The sequence below is a fragment of the Electrophorus electricus genome, chromosome 23 (assembly GCF_013358815.1).
Source record: "Electrophorus electricus isolate fEleEle1 chromosome 23, fEleEle1.pri, whole genome shotgun sequence".
Lineage (NCBI taxonomy): Eukaryota > Metazoa > Chordata > Actinopteri > Gymnotiformes > Gymnotidae > Electrophorus > Electrophorus electricus.
Window position 1 is genome coordinate 2,867,490 of NC_049557.1, and position 17,964 is coordinate 2,885,453.

The window sequence follows — 17,964 nt, forward strand, 5'->3', positions numbered from 1 at the left end:
TATGGATGGTTGCAAGATGGTGCAGTGCGTTAGTTCATTGTTAAATCTAGAATGGCATCACGTCAGCTACGCCCCGCGAGGCTTTACTTGCCCCAGGCCCTGTCCGCCCCTTGAGATGGCACTGCCAGTATTATAGTCATTATTTTGGAGTTGCTTTCCCAGCAACCCCCTTCTCTTCATTTCTCGCTTGCAATATTGGTTTGCAATAGGGTGGAAAAACCTTTCCATAGACTTTTTTGGTCTTTTTGAGTGTATGAGGCTTTAAAAGATTTTGTGAAAGGGAAGTTAAGAGTCAGGTAATTGTCTTTTGAAGATGATTCTGAGTGAGTGATTTGAAGTCAATAACAGTCTCAGTGCTTGACTCTCAGTTGTCCATTATCCAGTGGATGGGTGCCTTTTAAATGGGTGCCAGAGTTGTTTGGCACCATTAAGAGAAGTTGAAGGCTTTTGACAGTGTCTTACTGCACCACTTAGGCTCCCTTATTGTAATGCATTCTAGGGTCTTGCTGTTTAAAGATTTTGGAACTTCTGTATCAGACGGATGCCTGGTTGAACTGAGTAGTAGTTGTGCACATGCCATGCAGATGGATAGCATTCATTCATTCATTCATTCATTCATTCATTCATTCATTCACTGCACTTCCTTCTTTTTCATTATCGCATGGTGTGGAAGTTTCACAAGCATATCATTTGCTTTGACCTCTTCTCTGACACTACAGTACTCATACAGTGCTTTCTCTCTCTCAATTCAAGGTAGCTTTATTTATCTCTTGCTCTCTGATTTTCTCTCTCTCTATCTCGCTCTGTCTTGGCCTTTTTCTGTCCTTGGGTTAATTGGTGTGTGCGTGTGTGTGTGTGTGTGTGTGCTGGGGGAGGTGTCGAGGAGGTGGGGGTTGGGGGTCGTGGTGGTTGGGCTTCTCTAAAATGACTGATGTGGTAGCAGAAATGGTGTAGGGTCAGTGAAAGCCAGGGCTGAAGCAGTACACATCACTTTTTGTTGGCTACTCTTGAGTAATGTCGGAAGGGGTTGTGTGTGTGGAGCACACACACAAACACACAAACACACACCTCTCAGAGGGATGGGCAAGTGCATAGTACTCAGGCTGCCTTGCCATTCACAGAGAGCAGTGGAAGCTCTGAGGGGAATTATCTGAACAAAAGGGCAGTGCTAGCAGCAGGGTGAAGAGGTTAGCGCCAGGTCATCAGATTATCTCTGTCTTTCTCTGGAAGGGTCTCTTTGCTCTTGACATTCTAAGAGGGAGCCGTCTGAAAGACATGGGACGCTTGCCCACACACTACTGCTGTGGTGCAGCCTGCATGACATTACGGGTCTGTTGCTTTACCATTCAGTGGTGTTGTCTTATCCTCTGAGTCGCCGGTATTTTACTGAATGGATGGCCTAGTGTAGCAGCCTCACCCCTGATCTTCTGCTTTTTTCTGTTTTTCAACCTTTTCATGTGACCATGTACTTGACAGCTATTCATGCTATACACTCCACTAAATTCCACCGGCCGAGTGATTTCATGCTCCATCTTCACCACTAGCGATGATTCTCAAAAAAGATGGTTACTCAATGCTGTGTGTCCATTCTAACTCTACTCCATATATCTCCCCGTAATCTCCCGTGTACACACCCCTCCCACAATCCTTTCAGCGTGTGTGTGTGTGTGTGTGTGTGTGTGTGTGTGTGTGTGTGTGTGTGTGTGTGTGTGTGTGTGTGTGTGTGTGCGTGCGTGAGCACACTATGTTGTTTTAACCAGCAAGGCCAGTGGTGCAGATGGTGTAACGTATAAGCTGTTTAAGACTAAGGAATATTCCATTCATTAATACAGATATTTAATCTGTCTGCACTATGGTAAGATTCATAATTTATGGAAGGGTGCATTCATTCATCAGAAGAAAAGAAATTCTTCCAAGGACCTGTCTACATGGAACAATATTTCTCTCCCTCTTAATATATACCATTTAAAGGTTTTCATGACCTATCTGTTTGAAAGAATTCTTCCACAGTTCTAAACAAAATGCAGCAAAAATCTACATGGACAGAGTAGATACAGTGGACTGAACAGCTTGCAGTAAAAGTGCTGCTATGTATCATGCATCAGAGGGTGTGTGTCTTTTAGAAAAGACCAAGCTTCCTTTATCCATAAAATGAGACAGTGGTTACACACTAATGAACCATATTTCTGTGCTGGACTGGTATGTTTCATATGTTTTTGGCTTCCTTTGATTAAATTCCCTTCTATGTGGCATCAAATAAAGTATTTAAAATGTGTGTGTGTGTGTGTGTGTGTGTGTGTGTGTGTGCGTGCGTGCGTGCGCGCGAGCGCGTTAGCTATGCCCTGCAGTGCCACAGCGTTTTTAGTGTGTAGGAAAAACGGGGGCTCTGATGTTGTGCTTGGGGAGCGATTTGTCTCTGTCCAGAGGGAGTTGGTGTTGGTTTGAGGGAGTGAGTGTTGGTTTCCGGAAGCTTCCTCTCAGAAAGGGGAGGGAGAGTAGACAAAACCGCTAGCTGTGGGCTTTTTTTTGGAATGGGGCAATGAGCTGCTTTTAGTGTGAGCTCTGGTGCACTACTAAAACCACAGAGAGCTTGGAGTAAGTGTTCTATCTCACGTGTCTGCATAAATAGTTAAAGGGCAGGCAGCCGGCATTGTCTTTGTATGAACTTGTCCTTATGACTGTAATACAAGCGTGTTAGTTCTTCCTCTGCTAATGATGTGGGGACTCTCACTTCTTGTCATCCCTGTCCATATTCCATTTGCTGTAAGGCAAATTCTAAGCTTATTCTGATGAGGATGCCTGATAAAGGGGATATCTGTCGCTCTCTCACGCTTTCTCTCCCTCTTGCGCTCTCTTTCTCCCTCACTGACTTCCCTATCCTCAGTCCTCTGCATCAATTGCATGTTTGTCACACTTAAATGTTTTAGGTCATCCAATTTATATGAAGGTTTATATTATTAAAGGGGGAAAGAAATCCAAACCTACTTGGCCCTGTGTGAAAAGGTGATTGCCCCCTAAACCTAACGACTGGTTGGGCCACCCTGAATAGCAACAACCGCAATCAAGCGTTTGCGATAACTGGCAATGAGCTTTTTACAGCACTGTGGAGGAATTTTGGCCCACTCATATTTGCAGGATTGTTGTAATTCGGCCACATTGGAGGGTTTGTAAACATGCAAAAAATAATATATCAGGAAGGGGGCAAACACTTTTTCACACCACTGAATGGTGGACAGACTTGTCCCGTTTCAGATTAGTAAAGAGCTTGCACAAAGAATGGACAAACATAACCCACAAGAGGGAATAAGTTTTTACGTCATTTTTACAATGGTGGGGATTTTAGTTTTTATGATTTTACTGAATTTGATAAAGAAACATTAAAAAATGTCTTTCTTTCTTTCTTTCTTTCTTTCTTTCTTTCTTTCTTTCTTTCTTTCTTTCTTTCTTTCTTTCTTTCTTTCCTCTTAGATGATTCCTGCTCTGAAAGTGGTAGTACTGCTAATGGTCTCCCCTCCTTGACACCACCCACCAGTGCTGCCGTGGTAACAGGGGGCATTCCTGCACCAGAAGGCGTGGTTCCATATGGAGAGGTGAATGGCAGTGGAGCTACGGCACCACTGGACTTTAGCACAACCTCATCCTCTTCCTCAGAGGAAGGACAGCAGCCCATCAACCTGAGTGAAAGACTGTTGCCAGGGGTTACTCCCCCAATTGGGCCATACCCTGCAGACCCTAGCAGGAAATACACTATCAAAACAGAGTACAGCAACAAGGTATGGAACAAAATAATTTTTTCCTTAAGGCTTTAGATCATCCATGAAAACAGTTTGTTCACTGGCAGAGCTCTCACAGGAACATACCTAGTAATGGATTCACTTAGGTACTGGTGGGCAGAGGTCATGAAGACATTTGAAGGTCATTAAGACCATCAATTCTGAAAGACACAGGTAGCCAGTGCACCTAGAAGGAAGGCCAGGAGGAGGAGCATTGCAACAGACCAAATGAGCTGATACAAGTTTTTCACTGTCAGCTGTTGATTGAATGATACAGCCCTTGGATATACAGTGTCTATAGAAAACCATCACACCCTATCAAAATCCTTGCCTTTGGTCACATTATACCATAGAAATGAAAATAAATTCCATCTTAAAAAGTCCAGCTTTGTTTACACAGTATAATCCTTATCATCAAAGTGAAAATGACACTTTTCAAAAACCTGCTAAATTATTATAATTTAATTACTAAAATACCTAGTTTGGATAAGTACCAGCCCCTTAGAGTAATCATTATAAACCTGACCAGACACAACTAATCACCTTCCAGATCACACAACAGGCTAATTGGCTCACATCTGACATCAGTTGTAGTGGTTTGATTACTTCAGAATAAAACCAGCTATTCTTTGAGGATTCCACTACTAGTAGTACAGGATAACACAAAAATGTACCATGGTTGGAAAGCTGCTCTTAATAGGGCTCTGTGATAAAGTTGTGGATAGGTACAAGGATACAAAAAGATTTCAGCAGCTTTAACTATCCCTCTGAGTACTATTCAGAGAATTATCAAGAAATGGAAAGTGTATGGCACCACCAACACCTTGCCAAGATTAGGCTGTCCCTCCAAACTGGATTGCCGGTCACCAGTAATTCTGACTGAACTCATATAATTCTGCAAGGAAGAATGGGCAAATATTCCTGAGTCTAGATGTGTAATGCTGAAAGAGACATATCCAAGCAGACTGACTGTAACGTAAGGAGGCTACGCAGGATGCGGGGACGAGTTATGTTAAACAAACATATACTTTTATTCACACAGAAACCAAATACGACGCAGCAATGAAGCTAGCGTAGCATCAAACACTGACAACAGACAACAGAACCATAGGGGTTTATATACATATATAAATGACAAGCAATTACAAACAGGTGTGATACATGGGGTGCGTGGCCACACGGACGAACACACACACACACACACACACACACACACAAACACACGGGGAGACACTTGGGAGGAGGGGCCGTACCGTGACAGAACCCCTCCTCAATGGCACGACTCCCAGCGTGCCTGCCTATCAGGCTACGGCCCCGAACCAAACGCAAAATGGCGAAGCCGGAGGACCAAGCCACCCGACACAGGCCAGCGCGAGCAGGACAGAGTAGGGAAGGACAGGGACCAGGACGACAACAGACACAGGAACGGACACACTGACAGGCACAGACACAAAGGGGGATAAAGCGACTGGGATGGACCCATGGAGCGAGGCCAGGATGAGCGAAGGTCCACGGAGTCCAACTCCGAGGACTGGAAATCATTATACCTTGTCCCAGTAACCACCTGGACCACACTCACCTGGACCACACTCACCTGGACCACTCTCACCTGGACCACTCTTACCTGGACCACTCTTACCTGGACCACACTCAGCTGGACCACTCTTACCTGGACCACTCTCACCTGGACCACTCTTATCTGGACCACTCTCACCTGGACCACTCTCAGCTGGACCACACTCACCTGGACCACACTCACCTGGACCACACTCACCTGGACCACTCTCAGCTGGACCACTCTCACCTGGACCACTCTCAGCTGGACCACTCTCCCCTATTGTGGGAGTCAGGAGCCCCAGAACACGGAGGGCTTCCCTGAAGAGCTGCAGGAGGGCGTTGACTTCCCTTCTTTCCTTTCCTCTTTTACCTTTCCCAGGCATCCTTCATCGGTCAGTGTTTCTGTAACGTAAGGAGGCTAAGCAGGATACGGGGACGTGTTGCGTTAAACAAACACATACGTTTATTCACACAGAAACCAAATACAACGCAGCAATGAAGGTAGCGTAGCATCAAACACCGACAACAGACAACAGAACCATACGTAAATGACAAGCAATTACAAACATGTGTGACTCATGGGGGGCGTGGCCACACAGACGAACACACACACACACACAAACACACGGGCAGACACTTGGGAGGAGGGGCCGTACCGTGACACTGATGGCTATAATTAAACCAAAAGGTGGCTCTGCAAAGTATTATGAAAGGGGACGGATCACTTTTCCTACCCTGTTATTGTTTTTCAATTTTTTTTTAATTTTTGGAACCATTTCTTTTTTCTCATTACTTGAATGTTGTAAGGCAAAATGTGTAAAAGCTAGAGAAAGATTCTTTTAATTTTGATTTCAGGCTGAAATCTTCAGGTATGAAGATTTTCTATATGCACTGTACCTCTTAGGTGATAAAATACATTTTTGTAAACATTATTTGCATGGTATTTAACACTATATTTACAGGTGCTCAGGCAGGATTGGAAACAATTTAGAACAGAGCAGAAGAGCCCCATTCAGTCTTGTGGCCAAATGTATCAAAAGGTGTGCTACTATCTAAAAGAACCAGTATAGATAGGTTCACTGCATCTTGATTCACTCTAAGAGCATTTAAAACTTTAAGAAGTGCTATTTCTGTGCTATGATGAGCTCAAAAGCCAGAATAACTCATTTAAGATTTTAGAATTAAGATAATCAAACTATTGAATGGAAATCACCCTTTTCATGAATTTGTCTTGAAATGGAATACTTTAATTTGGTCTGTTCCTGCTGAGTATAAAGGGGTCAAAATTACTTTTTTTCAGGAGAGGCATGATAGTATCTGTGGTTAAATTCCTTGTTAAGGTGACTTGACGATACCCAGAATATGCCTGAAGAGCAAGATAAATACTTCTTTGAAAAATTGGTATGTAGAAGACCCAAAGGGCAATGGTGTTGAGAAGTGAAAACATTTTATCTTTCAAGATTAATTGACAAGAATGCTAACATAGTGCTTTTCACCTCACCATGGACCAGGAGGTCTGTGGTGGTAATTATTTGCAATGCTATACCTAATGAATACTAAAAACTGTATACATTTACTTCCAAAATAAAAATCTAAATAATTAGTATTTTAATTACCTTTATCAAGTATCATCTATTAAGACGTTAGACCTTCGGTACACAGGTTCTCAGCATATGTGTAGTTTCTTCATGAAGAACACCCCAGGTTGCTGCTACCTGAAGCAGCTTGAGAGAATGTCCAGAGTGTGCAAATGTGAAATCAATACAAAGCGAGGCTACTCTGAAATATAAAATGTTTTGATCTTCACTATGATTGAAAATGTAACGCTAGAAAGAAATAAAGACATGGAGTAGGTGTGTCTGAACCTTAGGCCAGGACTGTTTAGTGATGTTTAGTGGTCAGATCAGTGAACACTTTAATGATGCCAAATAACATGGCGTGACACAGGATCACAAGACCAAAGAGAGATTTGACTGGATTTTCCATGTATGATTTAAAAATGGTATTTCTGTGTGTGTGTGTGTGTGTGTGTGTCCAGTCTCCTCAGTACAGCTCAGGAAGCTATGACTCGGTAAAAACAGAAGTGAGCATGTGTGCAGAGGACTTGAACACGCCACGCGCTCAGGTCATGGATGACGACGACGATGATCACGATGATCACGATGACAGCGACAAGATTAACGATGCAGAGGGTCTGGACCCTGAGAGACTCAAAGCTTTCAACGTAAGATTCACCGCAGATGTTTTTCTGCCACATTGAACAGTCTGTTTACTTCTATGTGATTATCCTGCTCATGACATCATACCTCTGAGTGCTCCTCACAGCCCTTCTTCCTCCATTGTCTTCTTAAAATTTCTGACATTGTCACATTCTTTCCTCTATACTTCTCAGCGTTTCCGCTCATCATCCTCCTCATATCATTTTTCTTTAACAACATTGGCTGATCTCTCAGATATTCATGGTGGTGTTTAGCTGGTTAGGGTTAAGAAGCAGCACCACACGCCCCATCTTTATTCACTTTTTTTTTTGCCCCCCCCACATTGCCTCGCCTTCCTCCATTTTCTCGTCTCGCCCTCTCCCACTCTGCCTGTTCTCTCGTTCCCTCGTTTACTCTCATTTGCTCAAATTTACTGTCATTAACTCCGCTCCTGCTCTCAGATGTTTGTGCGGCTGTTTGTGGATGAGAATCTGGACCGGATGGTGCCCATCTCTAAGCAGCCGAAAGAGAAGATCCAGGCCATCATTGAGTCGTGTGGCCGGCAGTTCCCTGAGTTTCAGGAGCGCGCTCGCAAACGCATCCGCACCTACCTCAAGTCCTGCAGACGGATGAAGAAGGGAGGCTTTGAGGTGCAGAGTCTGCAGACTCTCAGATCCAAATACATGCACATTACATGTCTAAAAAGGGCTTTGATCAATCCTTTCGAAGAGATATGAGGTCCATGCTTTAGGTTCCCTGTCTTATCTGAGCTGCCTAAGTGCTGGAGAGCTCTTCAGTGACCGTAGTCTGATATGAGAACACAGAGTGCTTATGTCCTGGATAGGGTTGGATGGATACACAGCCCTGATGTAACAACTAAGCTGTATTAAGTCATAGTCTTGTTTCGTAGTCTACAGAGAAGAATATAGATATGCAGTAAAAGACTGTGGACTTTCACACTGCTCAGTTCGATTCAAAAATATCTGCTCAGTGGAGCAAATTTCTGTAGTAGACCCTGCTATTATAAGTGAAGCTATATAAATTATTAATATTCTTAACAGTTCTTGCCAGCTGAAATATGTGTTGTATATGCTTTCTGGAGCTTTTTCTTGCTTGCTTTTTTACAAGTTGTGTTTTCGAGGATTGAGAAAAGATGTATTTACATTTAGCTGATGCTTTTATCCAAAGCAACTTACAATTATGACTGAATACAACTTGAGCAATTGAGGGTTAAGGGTCTTGCTCAGGGGCCCAACAGTGGCAACTTGGCAGTGGCGAAGCTTGAACCAGCAACCTTCCAATTACAAGTCAAGTCAAGTACCTTAACCACTGAGCTACCACTGCCCACATTTGTGTTGTATTTGTGTTGTTTCAGACTAAATGATTCAAGAAATCACTGTTTTTAAGTTCTCATAGAGAGGCTTGAATATCCCTGGTGTGCTGACACTCTGGTCATATGTCCATCTTCCTGTGGTCAGACACGGCCCACACCCCCCCACCTCACCTCCGCAATGGCTGAAAACATCCTGGCAGCTGCCTGTGAGAGCGAGACACGCAATGCTGCCAAGAGGATGCGCCTCGATATCTACCAGACCCATGTGAGTGTGTGTGTGTGTGTGTGTGTGTGTGTGAGTGTGTGTGTGAGTGTGTGAGTGTGTGTGTGTGTGTGTGTGTGTGAGTGTGAGTGTGTGTGTGTGTGAGTGTGAGTGTGAGTGTGTGTGTGTGTGTGTGAGTGTGTGTGTGTGAGTGTGTGTGTGAGTGTGTGTGTGTGTGTGTGAGTGTGTGTGTGTGAGTGTGTGTGTGTGTGTGTGTGTGTGTGTGAGTGAGTGTGTGTGTGTGAGTGTGAGTGTGTGAGTGTGTGTGTGAGTGTGTGTGTGAGTGTGTGTGTGAGTGTGTGTGTGTGTGTGTGTGTGTGTGTGTGAGTGTGTGAGTGTGTGTGTGGGGGGGGGGGGGGTCTGTGTGTATATTTATGGAGAGCGCAAAAAAGGTGAACAAGGGAAATTTCTCATAAAATGCATCTGAAAATGCATTGTCAAGTCCAACTTCAAAAACAGAAACCTGGGCAAAACTAAACCTGACATTAAAAGTTGCTCTCCTCTGCAATTCACATCCACTTCCCAGCTACTGTCAGAGCCTACAGATTCAGCTCTAAGAGAACAAAGTGGGTTAAGAGAGTTACCAATTTTTAATAATAAGGCACATAATAAGGCACTTACAAAAATAAGACATAATACTTGAATTCAAAAGTAATATGTCTTTGAACTGTTGCTGAAGAATAGAGAAAGAATGAGTCACATTTGCCCATGCTTTGAGATTTAATCTGGATCAGCGGTAATACATGATAATTGATGGTAGTTGTTGAATTATTTGATTGGTTTTCAGAAATACAAGACTTTCGCATGGGTATCACATAGTGCACTTTGTAAATTCTCTCTTTTTTGCCGTGCACTATCTACCGCCCTCTGTAGGACGAGCCGATTACTGCAGATAAGCCCAATTCCAGGGACCCAGCTGCCCTGGCCCACTCAGGCTTCTCACTGGCTGCCTCAACCTACTCCCAGGACCAGCTCTACACCAATGGTGGGCTCAATTACAGTTTCCGTGGTTACGGGACCCTAGGCAACAGTTTGCAGAACAGCGGGACGACTCAAAGCAACGGTAAGTGACCGCTTGTGGCAAGTTAGTTTTACCTGAACCTTTCTCCCTCTGCTTCCTCCAGTCCCCCTGTCTTCCTCATGCACTCCATATTTCTCTCTATCGCTTAGGACCCACCGATCTCAGCATGAAGTCGCTGGGCTCCAGTTCGTCATCGTCATCCAGTTCAAACAGCCACGGGCAGGGTGGAGGGGGCGGGGGCGCGTCAGCCCAGCTCAGTCCGCCCGAGGTGAGCGCCGTGCGGCAGCTCATCGCCGGGTACCGTGAGTCCGCCGCCTTCCTGCTCCGCTCAGCAGACGAGCTGGAGAACCTTATCCTGCAGCAGAACTGAGAACTACCCCTGGACACGGTTCAGTCCCAACACACACGTGTAAACATATGTACCCCCTAAAACACACGCACAAACATGCACAGCCAGTGGGCAGCCAGGCACACACATCAGAGCGTATGCACACGTTAGCAGAAAACATATATGTAGCTACTTGGCCACAAGCAGAAGATGCACACACACACACACACACACACACACACACACCCCTTTCTATAGAGCTACCTATGACATTCTTCATGACAGCCTTATCTTAATTCTAGTGTCTTTACCAAATTCCCTTAGCCCATGATTAGATTTGCAGCAGGGCTCAACTCCCTGTATGAGGCTGTGATGACTTTGCTGAAGAAGGTCTCGTAAGGCAGTGTAGTTGCATGACAAAGAAAAGCTTGACTCTGGCAATGATGTCACAACACAGCACTGTACAGAGCACAATCTGTGACACATGAGGCCATCAAATGGCTGACCACAAAGAAACATAGCAGCACTTGTGGAGATTTACATTAATCGACATAATCATTACCTAATGTCCTTCTCCAGTGTTGGGAGTATTCCCAGAACAGATGCACGATGTCATTTCCTGTCTAACACAATTGGACCATCGCCACCCAAAGGTCACGTGGCACCTTCACTTTTCCAGGCCATAGGGTTCATATGGGGCGGGATCATTTGCACCCAGGAATCAGCAGCGATCACGCAGGTGGTTGTTACAGGGAAAGTGAAAACACACAATCTGTTCAGGATCGAGAGCTCTGCCAGTGCATTACACTTTATGCATCCTAAGTGGATCATCGTGAAAATGTACTGGAAATTAGAAGGGTCCTTGTGAGGTCACTTGTACAGGTAGATTAGCCTACTAAGAAACACCGATGCTGTTCTGCTCAGATGCCTGCTTTCTTATGGCCAGCGTTGGCATCTGTTCTCAGTCAGTTGTGCGGTGGCTGTAGCCGGGGCCAGACAGCTCGAGATCAAGCACAAAACCACACACCTTACTGGCTTACTGGCTGCATGCCCAGGTACAAATGGAGCCTACTCCACACCTCCAAGTGCACTGTTTGTATATTCAAGGGCTTAGTTCAGTTTCTGTCATTTGATGATCTTATCCAGTGGGGTGGCAAACGCTCACTTATCAAAGCTATTATGCCACAGAGATGCGCATGTTGTATAAGCTACATGCAGTCATGCTGAGTATAGGCTGGAGACCAGAGATACCACCCATGAGGAAGAGGTGATGAACAGAAAGATATTTGATGTTTGATCAATGTTACTGAGGTTGGGAATAAGGTGCAATGTAGATGATAATCTTAATAGTGCGTTGTCTGAAAGCATATCATGGACTTTCTGAGACATGTCCATTATTTACATACATTTATCTCTTTTTCAATTATACACAAGCATAAAAACAACATTTTCACTTTAAAGAATTGATGACTGATGTGGACTGCTTTAGAAAAAAATTCTATCGAATGGGCATGTCAGACTGTTGGACATTATGCAAATGAAGCTGTGCTGAGTGGAAATTAAAAACCCCACTCTAAACCCTTCCTACACACCCCAAACGCCTTGGAAACCTCTAACCCTCAGCACAGTAATGCATTCTGGGAAACACACTCACAGAAGGAACAGATTGGCGACAACAGTCTTGCTGTGAGTTGCTTTTCAAATGAACTGGCATATCCATACCTGGAGAAAAAAAAGACAAAGAACTGCATTTCCCATGCTGCATTGCAAACAAATTTTGTTAAGTTGTGAATGCTGCTCTTGTTTTCTAACCTCATGACTGAGTCACTTTCATACTGCACGGGGACCAATCAGAATTGTAAGTGGGACTTATTTATGTACATATGCATACAAGTTTAAGAGAAGGGACCTAATTATCAGTAGGAGGCCAAAGCTTAAAAAACACCCTCCAACTGGTTATGTCATAATGTATGTGATGTCTTAATAGTAGTTTGTGATTGGCTGGACACCTCAGTGATTGGCAGAGCAAGGAGGAAATGCTTAATTATCGGAGTAAACCTTATGTCTCCTATTCTTCTCATGGAAGTTAGATTTACATAGTACACATAGCTACTCTACATTGCAGACTATGGTTCAAAGCCCCCTCTGTTATCTCCCCCAATGTTTGAATTACAAATATAATGTCAACAGATTCCTCAGATAGAATCATACTGTATAAAAACGCAAAAGACAATCTAGGAGTTCATTTAAACTGTGTAATGCTATGGTAGCACTTGCTCCTTGTCTCAAGCCTTTATCAGGGCAGTGTATTTTGCAACCTTTCAATTGTTGTAGCCATAACCAGAAAATTCTTCAGCCCAGAGATACACTGTTCCTACTGGGGACTCAGTTAAGGGAAGCCATTTATTTTCCACTAACTATACTCACTTATCATTTTTGTTCTATTATCTTGGTATATTTTAATCATTTTTAACTTTATTTTTAATATATGTATTTTTCTTTAATGTGCATGTCCGCTAGGTTTATAAAGTTATTTTTCTATGACACTGACAGGAGCCTTGTGTGCCAGTATTCCATACTGAGAGCTCAGCATCGAAAGGAACCCACAGACTAAGCAGAAAAATCCATGCTCAACAAATTCTGAACAAAAAATCAACTCTGTGTGACTGGAAATTTAAATTTTACTGTAGCAAATACCCCGATAAAAATGTCACACGACATGAAAAATCATGTGTTCTTTTTGTCTGCATGTCATCTTTTAAATTAGCCTGAAACATGGTAGCATTTTATTTTTTGTCTGCTAAATTTAAATAATATGGTCATATGTTATATTTCAAAGTGGACTCTGGAATTATCAAAAAATATACCAGAACACACTCAAGCCAAACCTTAAGAGAATATTTTAGTTATTTCATGAACATTTAGAGCAGATTAAAGAAAAGTCCTTAGTCCATAAAAACATTGCTTGCTTTATTAAGACTATTCACATAGCAAATGGCCTTGTAGTCTGTAAACTGATGGTGGCTCAGAGGACCGGCTGACTTCCAGTCCATAAGGAAGGATTGTGAGGTGAGTTGGCAATCAGGGCTTTATTAGATATTGCCAGAATTTCTTTGGAATCACCATGAATTTTCAATCAGTATGATTTGGCATGTCAGCATTAGTGTATGCCTGGTGTATACTTTCCTCCTTTCCTTTTTTTATCAAGGTTTCCTGTGAAATGATGCTGTAATGACGTTCATAATCCATGTTTGAGAACAAGCCCTGAGAGCTCCATGATCATTTTGCAAGTAAAAAATAATTATAAATAAAAATACACAAGGCACATATTCATATATACAAACACCGACACATTCACACACGTGGAAATAGAAAAAGAATGAAAATCTGGAGGGGAGAAAGGAGATGCTACAACTTATTTTTTTATAAGTGCAGCTGAGGTCTGCAATCAAAATGTGGTAACAACCATTGCCTGTGTTCTTTTAATTTTGTGGTGCTTTGTAATATTATTGTTATTGTTATTAATATAATTATTGTATTTTATTGGTTTCTACTCCTGTACCTACCGGAAACTGTAGGCCGAAGCCTGGTTTCTCTTTGTATACCAATGTGAAGCTTTGTATTATTTCTTTCTGGTTTTTTGACTCAGTGGAAGTGTGTGATGTTTACATGTACAGAGGATCAGATTCTTTTTGTTGTTTTGTTTGTTGAAGCCCCGCCCCTCCAATCAGCCCCTTAGCCTTTGTCTATGACTTCAGTTGTTCAATTGTTTCTTTGATCTAGTGCATGCAGGGGCAATGTTAGAAGGTTACAGAGACTTGGTTAAACCACTGTTAAGGTCCTTGCACACTTTACACTCAGAAAGCATAAATTAATATTTTTGACTGTCATTTCTCTATGGTGGTTAGTATCACAAGGCACGTTTATAAATGAGTCTTCTCATTGTGCCTTCCTTGGCAACTATTTCTGCACAGACATCTTTTTTTCTTCTTTTTTTTTTTTGTTGTTTTAACACATTCTTGTTCAGCGTCCATGTCATAAAAAGGATTCACTATTTCTGCATTCTAGTGCAACTGCAAGCCAAGCTTGTTTTCAGTTGCAGGTTGGCTTTACCTCTCCTCTCTCTTAAAACTGTTCAGTTTTTTTGCACTCAAGAGGTGTGTTACGTCCTCAGCACAAGCCCGGCGTGAATCAGGGTTGGTATCCATGTGCAAGGGCCTTGAGAGGTGTCACTGCAGTCACCGACGGAGGGGGAAGGTGGGGGATGAGAAAAAAAACAGCAGGAGAGAGACAGAGAGCTTCTTATCCATTCAAAGTGCAAAATTAAACATTAATTATGTTCCCCAAAAGGTAGCAAAGACCTTAATTGTTAATGCTCTTTAAGTGATTTTATATTTTATGCCTTGGAAGGTGGATATGTGTGTATGTGTGTGTGTGTGTGTGTGTGTGTGTGTGTGTGTGTGTGTGAGTGTGCGTGTGTGTGTCTGCCTTCCAAGGCAAAGGGGAGTGCTCTTCCTACCGGGCCAACCAAATACAGAAATCCAATGTGATTATTGTCTGCAATTACTGTAACGATAGAATTTGCACTTTGACCTTCTAGGGAAGCTTCTCTGTGATTTTAAAAGCCATTCCCCTCGTGCTGTTTGTCTATATGGGGAACATACGAACCTCAGGAACTGTTGACTCTCTGAGTTTGTTTGTTTTTTTGTTTTTGTTTGTTTTTTAATCCAGGCCAATACGTCCTGACTGACCAGTCCTTGCGCGCTCTCTGCTCACATGTCATTTATATTGGATTTGCTATATATCCTTTTTTTATATTTATTATTGTGATTTAAAAGTGAACATTCTTTTCAGTACACGTGGCTGAATATTTGAATTCTTTAGAGAAGTGTTGATAAATATAAATATATATATATGAATATATGTGAATGACTAAAAGATGGGAAATATGGCAGGTAATTCCATTTCTGTTTGTTTCATGCAAAAAAAAGAGAAAAAAAAAACAAGAAAAAAATTAAAAGGAAAAAAATTAAAAGAAAAAAAAAGGCTCAGGCGGGAGGGTTTCCTGCCTCGTACATATCACTTTGATGAGACTCATTATCGTCTGAAAAGGACTCTTTTTACATTTTCAGTGTGGTGTCAACGCTACGGTCTGAAAAACTGTCTGCTGCAGTTGCTAGGCTCCCTCTTCCAGAGGTGTGTGTCACTGAGTTGCTGAATAAAACAGTGAACTGATCAATCATGCTGTGGCCCTGCCTGTCCTTTAAGCACTCTCGTCACACCAGTGTTTTTAACTTGTGGGGAGTACTAATTATTACTGAGGTTCCAAAGGGCATGCACTAATGTGCACATCTCATGAGCACAGAGCATTTAAACTGTTAAACTGTGTAGGTCAGGTAGGTTTCGTGATATTAAAACAAGCATGAAAAACATAATTGTTAACTAGCAGTTAATGTGTGCTGGTTGGAAATTAAAGTGGTTCATAAAGGTTACATACATAACAACTTATTTTAGAAGCACAGAAACATCAAATTGTTATTTACTTTGAGCTATGGAGAGTATTGCACACCAATTTTATTGTCAAACCGGAACTTCATTTAAAACTATACATTCCTATATTATGCCTACTGTTTAGTATTTAGAAAAATTGGTACATCACAATCTCTCTAACTTTAACTTTCTTGTCAATACCATACACTAATTCTCATGTTCAGCGCCAGGAGAAAGTGATAACATGCAAAAACATCGCTACACAGTTGTTCTGTCGCTCAACTGTTACACTGCTGCAGGGTGCATTTGCGTTTATAAAAGCATTAAGGCCCGTGAAGGCCGCTGGAGGTAATTTCACTGCGTATATGTGTAACTATGCATCTGACGTAAAAACAGTTTAAACTACTTTAAATGCTGAAGAAAATATGCTTTATATGAGGTTTAATAGTGGAACATTCCTTACACTGGTAGTTAGCAATTATACCTGTTTTTGTTTGTTCCAATAAAGCCTATGCGCTACACGGGTAACATAGCATTTTATATATATATATATATATATATATATATATGCGCGTGTGTGTGTGTGTGTGTGTGTGTGTGTGTGTGTGTGTGTGTGTGTGTGCCAGAGTCGAAAAAGTGAATATTGAATATAAAACTGCCAAGGTTACATACAGGTTACAGTTGCCACCGTGTCAACAAGCCAAACTAGTGTGTCTTCCTCCTGTATGTTCCATTTGACTTTGGCTGCAGACTTCTGACTGGCCTCAAAGTGTAACAGCTAGGCAATGTAACGGATGTGTAGCGATGTTTCTGTATTTCACCATTTTTTCCTACAGCCTAAAAACCGGACTGTCAGGGTGGCAACCGTGTTATACATGCTCCTTATACTAGTTTTCACCTTCCTCTTCCATGTCCCCTGAGTTTCGACGGAATAGCATCTCAGGGAAGAGCTTATATGTAGCGCTACCCCTGCTATCTTTTCCACCAAATCTTCCATCACATATCTGCCCAAGTGAAATCTCCTTCGGGTGACGTTCTTGTCCCGACTTCCATAGTGTTTTCGCCAAATTGTTTACGCGCCCGAAGGACGACGGCGAGGACAGCGGTCCAGTGAATAGTTCCGCCAGAGCAAAGGTCACTGACAGACAGATCTATAAGGTCTATAATGGTCTTTCATGGCAGGCACAGAAGATGAACTTTTTGAAGTTGGAGACTCGTTTAAACTTCTCCAGGAATCGGGAGAATGGTGGCAAGTGGCTAAACTAAACCACAGGTTTCTGGAGAAACAGAAACCACAGGTGAAGTGCCTTACAACTACCCTCCGAGGGAAGAGACCGTTGATGTACGACAGTGAGTATCTTCATTTTCTCGGCAGTTTTCTAATTTTCAACTCAGTTATTCCGAAATGGCAAAATAATTCTTAAGTATGTAACTTAAATCATTTTATGGTCTCCTATGAACATGTAGTCTAAGGTGCGCACGTTTTTACAAATGAAAGGAGAATACTCTTTGCAGTATGGAATGATTTTGTTTTTATGGGTTTTTTTTCTTTTTTGAAACACTGAATCGCTTTGAGTCAGAGAATTTACTTTTGGCCTCTGCTAACACGGTCGGTGCTTTCCTGTTACGATGCAGCGAAAAGGATATGTGCTCTCTGGTGAGTGATCAGTTAGTCTGGTTTTTGTTGAGAGTCTCCGAATATGATGTACTTATTAATAATACACTGAGAACACTTTTTAAAATAATAAAATCAATAATAGAATGTTATAAAGAATACTAATAACTTAATGTTAATCTCCCCTCAATCTCAATACCCCCCCCCCCCCCCCCCTTAAATTCATATATATGAGAAGAAAGTGAAGCACGAGGATTACGAGATGTTTTATTTGGAACCAAGCCACATCTTCTCTGAGCTGCAGGAGCAACCAGCATCTGCCTGGCCTGGATTTCATCTGCCTCACAGAGGCCTGTGCACGGGTGAGAGTGTGTACATGAAACAAAG

At 42.4% G+C, this 17,964-nt stretch overlaps 2 protein-coding genes across 2 annotated transcripts in view; both read left to right on the forward strand.

The window, feature by feature from the left end:
- The window catches only part of nol4la (nucleolar protein 4-like a), a 44,006-nt gene extending 28,585 nt beyond the window's left edge, over positions 1-15,421 (forward strand). The window contains exons 6-11 of the mRNA XM_035522221.1: positions 3,469-3,773; positions 7,369-7,554; positions 7,990-8,178; positions 9,007-9,126; positions 9,997-10,186; positions 10,294-15,421. Coding sequence (XP_035378114.1) covers positions 3,469-3,773; positions 7,369-7,554; positions 7,990-8,178; positions 9,007-9,126; positions 9,997-10,186; positions 10,294-10,514 — 1,211 coding nt within the window. The 3' untranslated portion in view covers positions 10,515-15,421. The remainder of the gene's footprint in view (positions 1-3,468; positions 3,774-7,368; positions 7,555-7,989; positions 8,179-9,006; positions 9,127-9,996; positions 10,187-10,293) is intronic.
- A 1,716-nt stretch (positions 15,422-17,137) lies between these two features.
- Positions 17,138-17,964, forward strand: part of ptk6a (PTK6 protein tyrosine kinase 6a) — a 5,397-nt gene continuing 4,570 nt past the window's right edge. The window contains 2 exon segments of the mRNA XM_035522208.1: positions 17,138-17,312; positions 17,513-17,619. Of these exon segments, the coding sequence (XP_035378101.1) occupies positions 17,138-17,312; positions 17,513-17,619 (282 nt within the window).